The sequence below is a fragment of the Oncorhynchus gorbuscha genome, linkage group LG04, assembly GCF_021184085.1.
Source record: "Oncorhynchus gorbuscha isolate QuinsamMale2020 ecotype Even-year linkage group LG04, OgorEven_v1.0, whole genome shotgun sequence".
In the NCBI taxonomy this organism is placed as follows: domain Eukaryota; kingdom Metazoa; phylum Chordata; class Actinopteri; order Salmoniformes; family Salmonidae; genus Oncorhynchus; species Oncorhynchus gorbuscha.
The window spans coordinates 45,419,807-45,432,879 of NC_060176.1; the positions used below are offsets into that span (position 1 = coordinate 45,419,807).

A 13,073-nucleotide genomic window follows, 5' to 3' on the forward strand; every position below is an offset into this window, starting at 1 on the left:
TGCAACATCCATTTCTGGACGTATTAATTCATAATATGTACCCATTGATTCTTGAAGAGTATAACTAATAAATATCTCGTGAACTTAGTCATACCCTGTCATACCCCATCAGAACCCAAAATATAAGCTTTTACTCCAAGTTTGTAAATGTAAACACTGCATAGCTTCAAAACATGTTTAAAACTATACTTTTGATGTTATGGATTGTCAATCCTTTAAGATTTTTTATTTATTTATTCAACCTTTATTTAACTAGGAAAGTCAGTTAAGAACAAATCCTTATTTACAATGACGGCCAAGGAACAGTGGGTTAACTGCCTTGTTCAGGGGCAGAATGATAGATGTTCACCTTGTCAGCTCTGGGATTCAATTTAGCAACCTTTCAGTTACTGGCCCAATGCTCTAACCACTATAGCTCGGTCTATGAATTTGAGCTTTTTACCAAAACAGTGGTGGGGAGAAACACTTTGTTATTGTTTCAACTGTGGAATTGCCCCTTTAAGCTAAAACATCCAAATGATTTTCTGCATCATCCAGAAGTGTAGAAGAAGTATACGTTTGATTTATTATGATACAATTCACAAGTTAAGAAACAGTTTGCATTTGAACTTAAAAAATGACATATAAAAAGGTATACTCATTTATCAAATTAATGAGTTTAATGTTAAAAAGGCCAAATTAAATACATTTTCATTTTGCTCAACATTGCCATTTTCAGAATACATTGAAATAATATTTACAATATATGAGAATAAGTAATCTGACTTTCATTATAACCTACCTCAAAATGTTCCAGAAAATCTATAGTTGGACATTTCTGTAGTGTTAGATTATCTGTAATATAGCACTAACAGATTTCAGTCAGACAGAAGAAACTCAGCATTTAACATTCAAAACACATTATGAAATGGATGTAATTCCATGGAGCAATGTCAAATTTAACCAATTACTTAAACTAGATGACTGACAAGGAGTTGTTTTGAAGCCACCACACCTCCTTCTTGACACCCCAACCATGGTAAAAAAATATTTTGGAAGCTGTAGAAAAGTCCAAATTAGTTTGAGCCACATTTATTCCATTACAGACTCCGTAAAGCATACTTTAAAATTACATTATGTAAGCTAAATATAAAAAATAATTATGAAACATACAAATATATACAGTACCAGAGAAAAGTTTGGACACACCTACACATTCAAGGGTTTCTTTATTTTTACTATTTTCTACATTGTAGAATAATAGTGAAGACATCAAAACTATGAAATAACACATATGGCAGTAACCAAAAAAAGTGTTAAACAAATCAAAATATATTTTAGATTTCAAAGTAGCCACACACAAAGTAGTCAATTTGGAAAATTTCAAGATCTTTGACAATGTCTTTAAAGTGCAGTCGTAAAAACCACCATGCGCTATAATGGAACTGGCTCCCATGAGGACCTCCAAAGGAAGGGAAGACCCAGAGTCAACTCTGCTGCAGAGGATAAGTTCATTAGAGTTACCAGCCTCAGAAATTGCATCCCAAATAAATGCTTCACTGAGTTCAAGTAACAGACATGTCAACATTAACTGTTCAGAGGAGACTCTGTGAATCAGGCCTTCATGGTCAAATTGCTGCAAAGAAACCACTACTAAAGGAAACCAATAATAAGAAGAGACTTGCTTGGCCCAAGAAACATGAGCAATGGATATTAGACCAGTGGAAATCTGTTCTTTGGTCTGATGAGTCCAAATTTGAGATTTTTGGTTCCAACTGCCTTCTTTGTGAGACGCAGAGTAGGTGAACGGATGATCTCCGTATGTGTGGATCCCACCATGAGGAATGGGGGAGGAGGTGTGATGGTGCTTTTCTGGTGACACTGTCAGTGATTGATTTAGAATTAAATTTAGAATTAAAGCAGCGATACACCAACCCATCTGGTTTGCACTTAGTGGGACTATCATTTGTTTTTCAATAGGACAACACACCTCCAGGCTGTGTAAGAGCTATTTGACCAAGAAGGAAAGTGATGCATCAGATGACCTGACCTCCACAATCACCTGACCACAACCCAAATGAGATGGTTTGGGATGAGTTGGACCACAGAGTGAAGGAAAAGCAACCAACAAGTGCTCAGCATATGTGGGAACTCCTTCAAGATTGTTGGAAAAGCATTCCAGGTGAAGCTGGTTGAGAGTATGCAAAGCTGCCATCAAGGTGGCTACTTTGAGAATCTCAAATATAAAATATATTTTGATTTACATAATTCCATATGTGTTATTTCAAGGTTTTGATGTATTCACTATTATTCTACAATGTAGAAAATAGTAACAAATAATGAAAAACCCTTGAGTAGGTGTCTCCAAACTTTTGACTGGTACTGTATATATAAAAACATTTGTCAAAGTACATATATTTTTTCTAATGCTACCGTCCCCACTACAATAAAAAAATACTTAAATACATGTAATTTTGTCTTCGATACATTTAATTGAAAACTGCTTCTTCTGAGGAGTGCCACTATGGCCGACCTTTGGCTTCAAAGCCTTTCATTGGCCAATACACCAATACATCAGCATTCCAGGGTTTATATTAATCATTGTATTTAACCCACGTATTGTCAATGTATATCTATATCATCACCAAAAGTTAACAATCTAATGTCCTTCATTCATACAATTGATCGATACAAAAACAAAGAAATCAATAAGTTGAGGTTGTTTAGGAATCGTCTTCGATTTTTAACATGCTTGCTGCCGAAAATGAAGCGAGCAAAAGTTAGGATAAGCTAAATAAGATGGCTGCTAAAATAGTATGCTAAGATACACTTGACCTGAACCCACTGAGCTGACAGAGGCAATATTCACATAAACTACAGGCACTGGAGACAAACAAGAGCACTTCTCGGCCTAACGCTTCACTTGAAGGCAATCAAATGTGCTTACATAGCTAGACATAGCCTACCCACACACATACAAACAAGTCAATCAACACACGGCAAAATGAACAGTAGTCACCAAACAAACACTGTGCACGGCACATTTACGTTTTACAAAAGGACCATCGGAGCATTGACGCAACATGCAAGAAGAATGCAAGCATAATTTGGGCCATTTGGTTTTGTAAAGCAAGCGATCTCTGTACAGGCAAAAGTAAACAGACTTAAGATGCAGTAAGCAAACGGTTAGAAATACAGAGATAGGAAATACATTTTTAGAAGATTAGGAGTCTGGGGATGTATTACAGAAAACAACCTAACTGTCAAATCGTATCTTATTTCACTTTAGAGGGGCCTTTAGGATTTTAATGTGTAATACAGCCCCAGCATCATATACTGTACATGCGTTAGTTGAGTGGAGTATAGAACAGTGTGAGGGAGTCGAGTACAGGGGAGATTGTAGAGACGCAGTAGTCAGAAAGTAGATGTGGATCCTGGATGGGAGCCAGTAGGGCTGGTATGATGTTCTGCAGGCTGAAGTTTCAGGTGGTCCTCAGTCTGAAGGTGCGGTGGTGGTCCCACCTACCCAGGACCAGGGGCCTCATTTATCAACCGTGCGTACATCTCACTAAATTCTGCCGTACGTGGGGATGCTAGGATTTGCATTCACAACTAAATTATTGGGATTCATCAAACTACTGCACACAACATATACGAACGTTTTTGTTGCCTTTTATGGTAATAAAAAAACACCCTCATTTGATGTATGATTTGGAGATGTTGGAACTGGGCCATGACAGTTTCTAAAAGAAAAGTGCAATGGCCAATTTTATCACTTTTATGTAGAGCTGAGGGCAGAATACTTACCTTTTACAAACAAAAAATGCATGCCGCCTATAGAGAGAGTGCCAAACACTGGTAGCACATTCTGAAAGTTTGATTCCCTATTCGAACAGCTCAAAAGTAAATGCTACAGCACACTTCTATGGAAAATACTCATTCCTGTTCAATATTTTGAAGTAGATGATTGTGTTTCTATCTCCTGCCTTGGTATAGGCTCTGCATTGAAATAGGCTATGATGTGGCAATACTGTATCCTACACACTGTCAATTTTAAATAGATGCATTAGGCTACGTGCTGCTATGTGATCTCCTTACCAATGGCAAATGCATCTGTTCTATCATTAGGCCTTTATGTTTTTATTAGCCTACCATTATTATAATTCTTGTGCATCAAACACCTACATTTTTTTATCAAAATAACAATATTTGCTTGCGATACATGTTGATCTACCACTAGAAGTTGTGCGTACGGCTGGTCTGAGATTTCCGTGGAGATAAGCACACTTTCCCTTCAAGTTCAAAATGGATAAATACCAACATTTGAGGGAAAACTGGCATACGCAAGGTTCAGACTATTTTTCGTGTGAACGCACCTTTGATAAATGAGGCCCCAGGTGATGCTGAGCAGAGCCAGAACCAGATAGAACCAGCCCCTCAAGAGCTTTTGTCCAGTCAGTCTGGGATCTGCCAAAAGTGAGAAGGTCAGTGAGAAAAAACACCCTTAAACAGCAGGATTTTTTTTTTCTTTAAGACAAAACAGCAGCCAGTATGATGCAGATAAACTTTAGTGACGTTTTTAGTGAAGCCATAGTTTATTTTTTGGGAACTGCCAAAGAAATGTCACAGTTAGCTAGCTACTCATCTCTGGCTCTAAACACCCACCATCATACATCACCGTGCTCAACAATGTGCACTAGTTACTACCTGACTGCATCATCAACTTCTGTTATATCAAAGCTATTCGGTCATTTCAAAGTTGTTCTTCAGAGAAAACATGTATCTATATTTTAAATATCATAAACCCTTTCACATATTCACAATTGATAGCATTTATTCTCTCCAAAGATTAATGATTTGAAGGTCAAGATAGTCCAGGTGGCCGCTCTCTTAAGCAGTGCCAGTCAGTGTGCTGGCAGGTTGGCACCCGGAAGAACCAGTACAACACACAGTGCATTGGTCCTGCTCCCGAATAGTGAGCACTGTGGTGGAGGAGCATAGGGAGATAGACTTGGCACCGCCATCTGTTAATGACTCATTTTGAAACCATTAACTGCTGAACGCCTGTTTTCCTACACTGCGGTCAAGTGCAATTACACCAGAGGACCATTCATCACACACTTCACCCCGAACAGTGAAATTCCACAACAGGTCCACTGAGGTCCGCAATAGGGGCCTTCTGCTCTGCTATGTAAGGAAGAGCATGCAGCAGAGTAGCGGGACAATGCTATCGCAACACTTCACATTGGGCCTTTCCAGTGGGCCTGCTGCACGGACAGATTGCCTAAAAGACCATGGCAACAGTCCAACGGACTTCTCTCAACAGCTACTTATAAAAGAGCAGTTTACATTCCTCACAAATACATGTATAGAGGTGCCCGTCAGGAATTTCTAATGAAAATAATAACCCCTGTATGCACTTTGTTCCACCAGGCCAGAGCTGAACCAGCACTTGATGAACAACTAGGGCCATGTTCTTCAGCAGATCCATTAAAGAATTGTTGCACTCTCTTCATGTAGAACATTATCAGAGACAGTTTGGGTTTGGCGTGACTGAAATGTCAAAAAAAAAAAAACCCACCAGGTTGAGACATTGTCATTAAGAGTTCGCAAACAGTTTCGCAGCGTGACACTTGTTGTTGAAAATAGTCGCGATCTTAAATGGGGGAAATTATGTTCTTTGTCATATGCAATAACCTACACAAGGCGGACAGATGTGCTTGATTGAGGCGAATAGTTTCATGACACATGTAGTCCTCTTGAAATACATTGGGAGAAAAACCCCGTGCTGTCTGCCAGTACATTTTAATTAACTCTCCGATGTTCGAAACCCATAACGGAGAGGCGTGATACTGTAGAGAGCATGGTAGATGGGAACTGCACAGCATGAGAGTGAATACAAATTGCTGTGGGACAATGACTTGGTCTCAATGATTTTCGTAACAGCATGGGGTGAAACCAAGAAGAATATAAATTTCAGTCTTGGAAAGCAAGAGCAGCCATATTTCAATTCAATAACATGCCACATCTATCCATCATTAGATTAAAGAATTTGCTCTCACGCACTCACTACTCAAATACTTATAGATTTCACCCTTTGAGCAGTTTCTTGAGAGTATTCTTCCTCAAGATTGCTCCAGAGTAATTTGGAAAGTAATACAGAACGGCCATGAATACATGAGGCATATGCGATCTGTTGTACACATCCTGTGTGACATGACCGTGTCTTGAAACTCACCATAGTACTGTAGATTTTATCTGCCCAGGCTCCTGTCTTCAAAGATGGTTACTTCAACCTTGATCATGTTTAGTTAAAGGCAATGCAGAATTCCTCTAAAATATGACATCTACAGACGCATACTGCTGTGAGTAAAGCACTTGGGCAGCAATAGTCAAAACATCAAATCAGACACTCAAAAAAATGCAGACATTACTTGTTCAGGTGCATTGAGAAGACATGGGGGGGGAAACAGGGCAGGTGTGACATTCCTGTCAATCTCCACTCTGCTATCACAGCCGCTCCCAGGCCAAAATCAGCAGCTCTGCAGTGCTGGAGAAATAATCCAGGAGGTCGCCATAAAACCAAGGTCTGCTTTCCAAATGACACCCTATTCCCTAAATAGTGCACTACTTTTAACCAAAGCCCCATATACGGTGCCATTTGGGATGCAGACAATGAAATCATACAGGAGGTCCTCAGCTGTAAACGATTTCAGTCATATTTCACTGCCTGCTCCAGCCCTCAGTACAATTCATTTTGGATGTTGAGTCAGTCACTCAGGCTGCACCCCATACACTTGGAGAACGTAGACCATTTCTGCACCCTCTGATTTTGAGCAGATGAAATTGATTAAATATAACTTTTATCTGGTATTATTACAGGGTACCACTGTGAGCTGCCCAGACTCCTGGTTTCCATTTACAGGCAGGGGTTCGAGAGGGGAGCACACCACACAGAGCCCTGGGTAACGCGTCCCAAATAGCACCCTAATCCCTATGGGGTTCTGGTCAAAAGCAGCGCACTGTAATGGGAATAGGGTGTCATTTGGGATGCACATGTGGAAACACCAAATACCAACTCGGTCACACACCAGCAGCAGGTCAATGTGAAACTTCATTGTTCTAACTAGTACTACACAGCACATATCAACATGGAGCTAGTCCAGCCCTGACTTAAATATACATCAGCCTGCATGACGAAACCTAAGAAACGCATAAAGGAAATATCACTGAAAAAAAGCACAACATCTTCAAATTCTAAATATAGTACCTTGTTTATCCCGTGAACGTAGCATTCCAAAGGCACACTATTCCCAATATATAGTGCACTACTTTACAAAGTAGTGCCCTTCAAAGGGTGCCATTTTGGATGGAAGTCTGAGTTACCTTTCTAGACACGTTGCTTTAATGGCTATCACACTGCTTTCTGAAGAAGGATACAACTCTGAGGCCTCTCTCAATAGGGTCAGTGAGGAGCAGACCTCGTGGAGCATAGATCTTATCATTCTGCTCCTGGATGAACTTAGCAATCTTCTTCAAAACCTGAAAAGAGACAATAAGAAGAAAAACTCTCAGTTTTCCAACTTACCTTGTCATACATAGTTTTGGTTGAATATACGTAGTTTGGTTCCTCTCTAGGTTTCTTCCTAGGTTTGGGACTTTCTAGGGAGTTTTTCCTAGCCACCGTGCTTCTACACCTGCATTGCTTGCTGTTTGGGGATTTAGGCTGGGTTTCTGTACAGCACTTTGAGATATCAGCTGATGTACGAAGGGCTATATAAATCAATTTGATTTGAAGAGTTACATGATAGAAGATTACATTATTAGAATTTATTACATCAAATGTACTTTTAACCTAGAACATTTGCTTTCACCAAACAAGGGGTAGCCTACTGGTAGACTGTCATCTCTCAACGTTTACTTATTATTATAATTTGTTTTAAACACATTATTTTATTTTATTTTTTTACATTTTACAAACATTAATTCATACAGTGCCTTTGGAAGGTATTCAGACCCCTTGACTTTTTCCACATTTTGTTACGTTACAGCCTTATTCTAAAATTGATTAAATTGTTTTCTTCTTTCATCCCGAGTGGCACAGTGGTCTAAGGCACTGCATCTCAGTGCTAGAGGCATCACTACAGACCCTGGTTCAATCCTGGGCTGTATCACAACTGGCCATGATTGGGAGTCCCATAGGGCGGAGCACAATTAGCCCAGTGTCGTCCGGGTTAGGGCGTCATTGTAAATAAGAATTTGTTCTTAACTGACTTGCCAAGTTAAATAAATAGGTTTCAAGAAAAATACATCTACACACAATACACCATAATGACAAAAGCAAAAATAGGTTTGTAGAAATTTTAGCACTTTCTTGTTCTTACAGCCTTATTCTAAAATGGATTAATTAACATTTTTTCCTCAATCTACACAATAACACAATGACAAAGCAACCTTTTTGCACATTTATAAAAAATTTATTTACATAAGTATTCAGACCCTTTGCTATGAGACTCAAAATTGAGGTAAGGTGCATCCTGTTTCCATTGATCATCCTTGAGATGTTTCTACAACTTGATTGGAGTCCACCTGTGGTAAATTCAATTGATTCGACGTGATTTGGAAAGGCACACACCCGTCTATATAAGGTCCCACAGTTAACTGTGCATGTCAGAGCGAAAAACAAGCCATGAGGTCAAAGGAATTTTCCGTAGAGCTCAAAGACAGGATTGTGTCGAGGCACAAAAGGGTACCAAAAAAATGTCTGCAGCATTGAAGTTCGGAACCACCGAGATTCTACATAGAGCAGGCTGCCCGTCCAAACTGAGCAATCGGGGGAGAAGGGCCTTGGTCAGGAAGGTGACCAAGTACCCGATGGTCACTCTGACAGAGCTCCTGAGTTCCTCTGTGGAGATCGGAGAACCTTCCAGAAGGACAACCATCTATCTATAGCAATCCATCAATCAGGCCTTTAAGGTAGCGGCCAGACGGAAGCAGCTCCTCAGTAAGAGGCTCTATTCCTGGCTAAATTTGTTTTGAATGGAGCAAGCTTACTTAAGATGGTGAGGAAGGCACTTTTAAAGAATAACCAGGCATCCTCTACTTAGCGAGTTAGTTAGGATGATATCTAGGAGGGTGCCTGTGTTTGCAGATTTGGGGTTGTACCTGGTAGGTTCATTGATCATTTGTGTGAGATTGAGGGCATCAAGCTTAGAATGTAGGATGGGCGGGGTGTTAAGCATGTCCCAGTTTAGGTCACCTAGTAGCACGAGCTCAGAATATAGATGGGGGCAATCAATTCACATATGGTGTCAAGGGCACAGCTGGGGGCAGAGGGTGGTCTATAGCAAGCGTCAACAGAGATACTTGTTTCTGGAAATGTGAATTTTTAGAAGTAGAAGCTTGAATTGTTTGGGGACAGACCTGGATAGTAAGACAGAACTCAGCAGGCTCTCTCTGCAGTAGATTGCAACACCGCCCCCTTTGGCAGTTCTTTCTTGGCGGAAAATGTTATAGTTAAAGATGGAGATTTCAGCCTCCAGTATTTATGCTGCAGTAGTTTGTGTCGGGGGGCTAGGGTCAGTTTGTTATATCTGGATTACTTCTCCTGTCCTATTCGGTGTCCTGTGTGAATCTAAGTGTGCGTTCTCTAATTCTCTCCTTCTTTCTTTCTCTCTCTCGGAGGACCTGAGCCCTAGGACCATGCCCCAGGACTACCTGACATGATGACTCCTTGCTGTCCCCAGTCCACCTGGCCATGCTGCTGCTCCAGTTTCAACTGTTTTGCCTTACTATTATTCGACCATGCTGGTCATTTCTGAACATTTGAACATCTTGGCCATGTTCTGTTATAATCTCCACCCGGCACAGCCAGAAGAGGACGGCCACCCCACATATGCTCTCTCTAATTCTCTCTTTCTTTCTCTCTCTCGGAGGACCTGAGCCCTAGGACCGTGCCCCAGGACTACCTGACATGATGACTCCTTGCTGTCCCCGGTCCACCTGACTGTGCTGCTGCTCCAGTTTCAACTGTTCTGCCTTGTTATTATTCGACCATGCTGGTCATTTATGAACATTTGAACATCTTGGCCATGTTCTGTTATAATCTCCACCCGGCACAGCCAGAAGAGGACTGGCCACCCCACATAGCCTGGTTCCTCTCTAGGTTTCTTCCTAGGTTTTGCCTTTCTAGGGAGTTTTTCATAGCCACCGTGCTTCTACACCTGCATTGCTTGCTGTTTGGGGTTTTAGGCTGGGTTTCTGTACAGCACTTTGAGATATCAGCTGATGTACGAAGGGCTATATAAATACATTTGATTTGATTTGATTTCAGGGTTTTTGGTGGTTTTCCTAAGCCAGCATTCAGACACGGCTAAGACATCCGGGTTGGCAGAGTGTGCTAAAGCAGTGAATAAAATAAACTTAGGGAGTAGGCTTCGAATGTTAACATGCATGAAACCAAGGCTTTTACGGTTACATAAGTCAACAAATGAGAGCATCGGGGGAGTAGAAGTGGAGCTAGACACTGCAGGTCCTGGATTAACCTCTACATCATCAGAGGAACAGAAGAAAAGTAGGATAAGGGTAAGGATAAAGGCTATACGAACTGGCCGTCTAGCACGTTCGGAACAGAGAGTAAAAGGAGCAGGTCCCTGGGCACGATAGCATAGATTCAAGGTATAGTGTACAGACAAAGGTATGGTAGGAAGAGAATACATTGGAGGTAAACCTAGGTATTGAGTAATGAAGAGAGAGATATAGTCTCTAGAGACGTTTAAACCAGGTGATGTCATCACCACCCTGGATGGTTCCGACCTTGAATATGTGGACATCTATAAGTACCTAGGTGTCTGGCTAGACTGTAAACTCTCCTTCCAGACTCATATCAAACATCTCCAATCCAAAATCAAATCTAGAGACGGCTTTCTATTCCGCAACAAAGCCTCCTTCACTCACGCCGCCAAACTTACCCTAGTAAAACTGACTATCCTACCGATCCTGGACTTTGGCGATGTCATCTACAAAATTGCTTCCAACACTCTACTCAGCAAACTGGATGCAGTTTATCACAGTGCCATCCGTTTTGTCACTAAAGCACCTTATACCACCCACCACTGCGACCTATATGCTCTAGTCGGCTGGCCCTCGCTACATATTCGTCGCCAGACCCACTGGCTCCAGGTCATCTACAAGTCCATGCTAGGTAAAGCTCCGCCTTATCTCAGTTCACTGGTCACGATGGCAACACCCACCCGTAGCACGCGCTCCAGCAGGTGTATCTCACTGATCATCCCTAAAGCCAACACCTCATTTGGCCGCCTTTCGTTCCAGTTCTCTGCTGCCTGTGACTGGAACGAATTGCAAAAATCGCTGAAGTTGGAGACTTATCTCCCTCACCAACTTCAAACATCTGCTATCTGAGCAGCTAACCGATCGCTGCAGCTGTACATAGTCTATCGGTAAATAGCCCACCCATTTTTACCTACCTCATCCCCATACTGTTTTTATTTATTTACTTTTCTGCACTTTTGCACACCAATATCTCTACCTGCACATGACCATCTGATCATTTATCACTCCAGTGTTAATCTGCAAAATTGTAATTATTCGCCTACCTCCTCATGCCTTTTGCACACAATGTATATAGACTTTTTTCTACTGTGTTATTGACTTGTTAATTGTATACTCCATGTGTAACTCTGTGTTGTCTGTTCACACTGCTATGCTTTATCTTGGCCAGGTCGCAGTTGCAAATGAGAACTTGTTCTCAACTAGCCTACCTGGTTAAATAAAGGTGAAATAAAATTAAAATAAAAAATATGTAGGAGGTGGAACAACATGGTTGGTTAAGGCATACTGAGCAGGGCTAGAGGCTCTAAAGTGAAATAAGACAGTAATCACTAACCAGGACAGTAATGGACGAGGCATATTGATATTAGAGAGAGGCATGCGTAGCCAAGTGATCATATGGGTCCACTGAGTGGTTGGGCTGGCTGGGGACACAGCGATTCAGACAGTTAGCAGGCCGGGGCTAACAAGCTAGCAGACTGGGGCTAGCAAGTTAGCAGAAGGGCCTTTGGGGGACGTCGCGATGGAGGCAAGTCTGTTTTTGCCTCCTCGTGCGGTGACATTGATAGACCAGTCGTGGATTACTAGGGTTCCAAGTAGCTCTAGATAGCTAGCAGGCCACGGTTAGCAGAATGGGCCTTTAGCGGACGTCACACCTGAGGGGCCTGTTGGAATCCTCTTGCAGATTATGTCGGTATTCCAGTCGTAGAGGATCGGCGGGGTTCCGTGCCCAGTACCGGCAGTAGAAGGGGTCCATATATTGTAGCCCAGGAGTGGGCATAGGTGGTAGCCCAGCAGCCCAACCGGGCTAGCTTCAGGCTAATTGGTGCTTGCTCCGGTATGGAAACGCTAGCCAGGAGTAGTCACCAGGGATTGCAGTTAGCTAGTTACGAAGATCCAGATGAAAAGGTTCAGAGTTTGCTGTAGGAATCCGGGGATATGGAGAGAAAAATAGGTCCATTATGCTCTGGTTTGAATCACATTGTACGAATTGTCGAGAGCTTTCCAAGTTAAAGGTTAGCTGATAATCGCTAGCAGTGGTTTGCTGACTGATAGCTGGTAGCTAGTTAGCTGGCTAGCTTCAGTTGAGGGATTCCAGATCTGAAGTAAATAGAAATACTTTAGGAAGAAAACAGATCCACTCCACATTGGGTGAGGCGGGTTGCAGGAGAATATTTAGAAGTTGAGTTTTAGGAAAATATTTAAAAACGATATGCGAAGAAAAATATAAAAATATATATATATATATATATATATATATATACGGGACACGACAGGACAAAGACGTCTAACTGCTACGCCATCTTGGAAACAATTTACAGCTCAGATTTTCTCCCCATCATAATCAAGGGGGTAAATAACAGTGGTTTCCTTGAACAGAAGAGAATTTGAGCTTTGCAAAAATGGCAGAAGTATTACATTTACATTACATTTAAGTCATTTAGCAGACGCTCTTATCCAGAGCGACTTACAAATTGGTGCATTCACCTTATACTCGTAATATTTAACTAATTTGTTTTTGCCAC

At 41.4% G+C, this 13,073-nt stretch overlaps 1 protein-coding gene across 2 annotated transcripts in view; it reads right to left on the reverse strand.

Annotated features, from left to right (window-relative positions):
- Positions 1-2,282: 2,282 nt before the first annotated feature.
- The window catches only part of LOC124034140 (golgin subfamily A member 7-like), a 39,605-nt gene continuing 28,814 nt past the window's right edge, over positions 2,283-13,073 (reverse strand). For both annotated transcript variants that reach the window (XM_046346908.1, XM_046346907.1), the window contains exons 4-6: positions 7,420-7,521; positions 6,218-6,275; positions 2,283-4,446 (exon numbers count right to left, since the gene is read on the reverse strand). In XM_046346908.1, the coding sequence (XP_046202864.1) occupies positions 6,234-6,275; positions 7,420-7,521 (144 nt within the window). In that variant the 3' untranslated portion in view covers positions 2,283-4,446; positions 6,218-6,233. The remainder of the gene's footprint in view (positions 4,447-6,217; positions 6,276-7,419; positions 7,522-13,073) is intronic.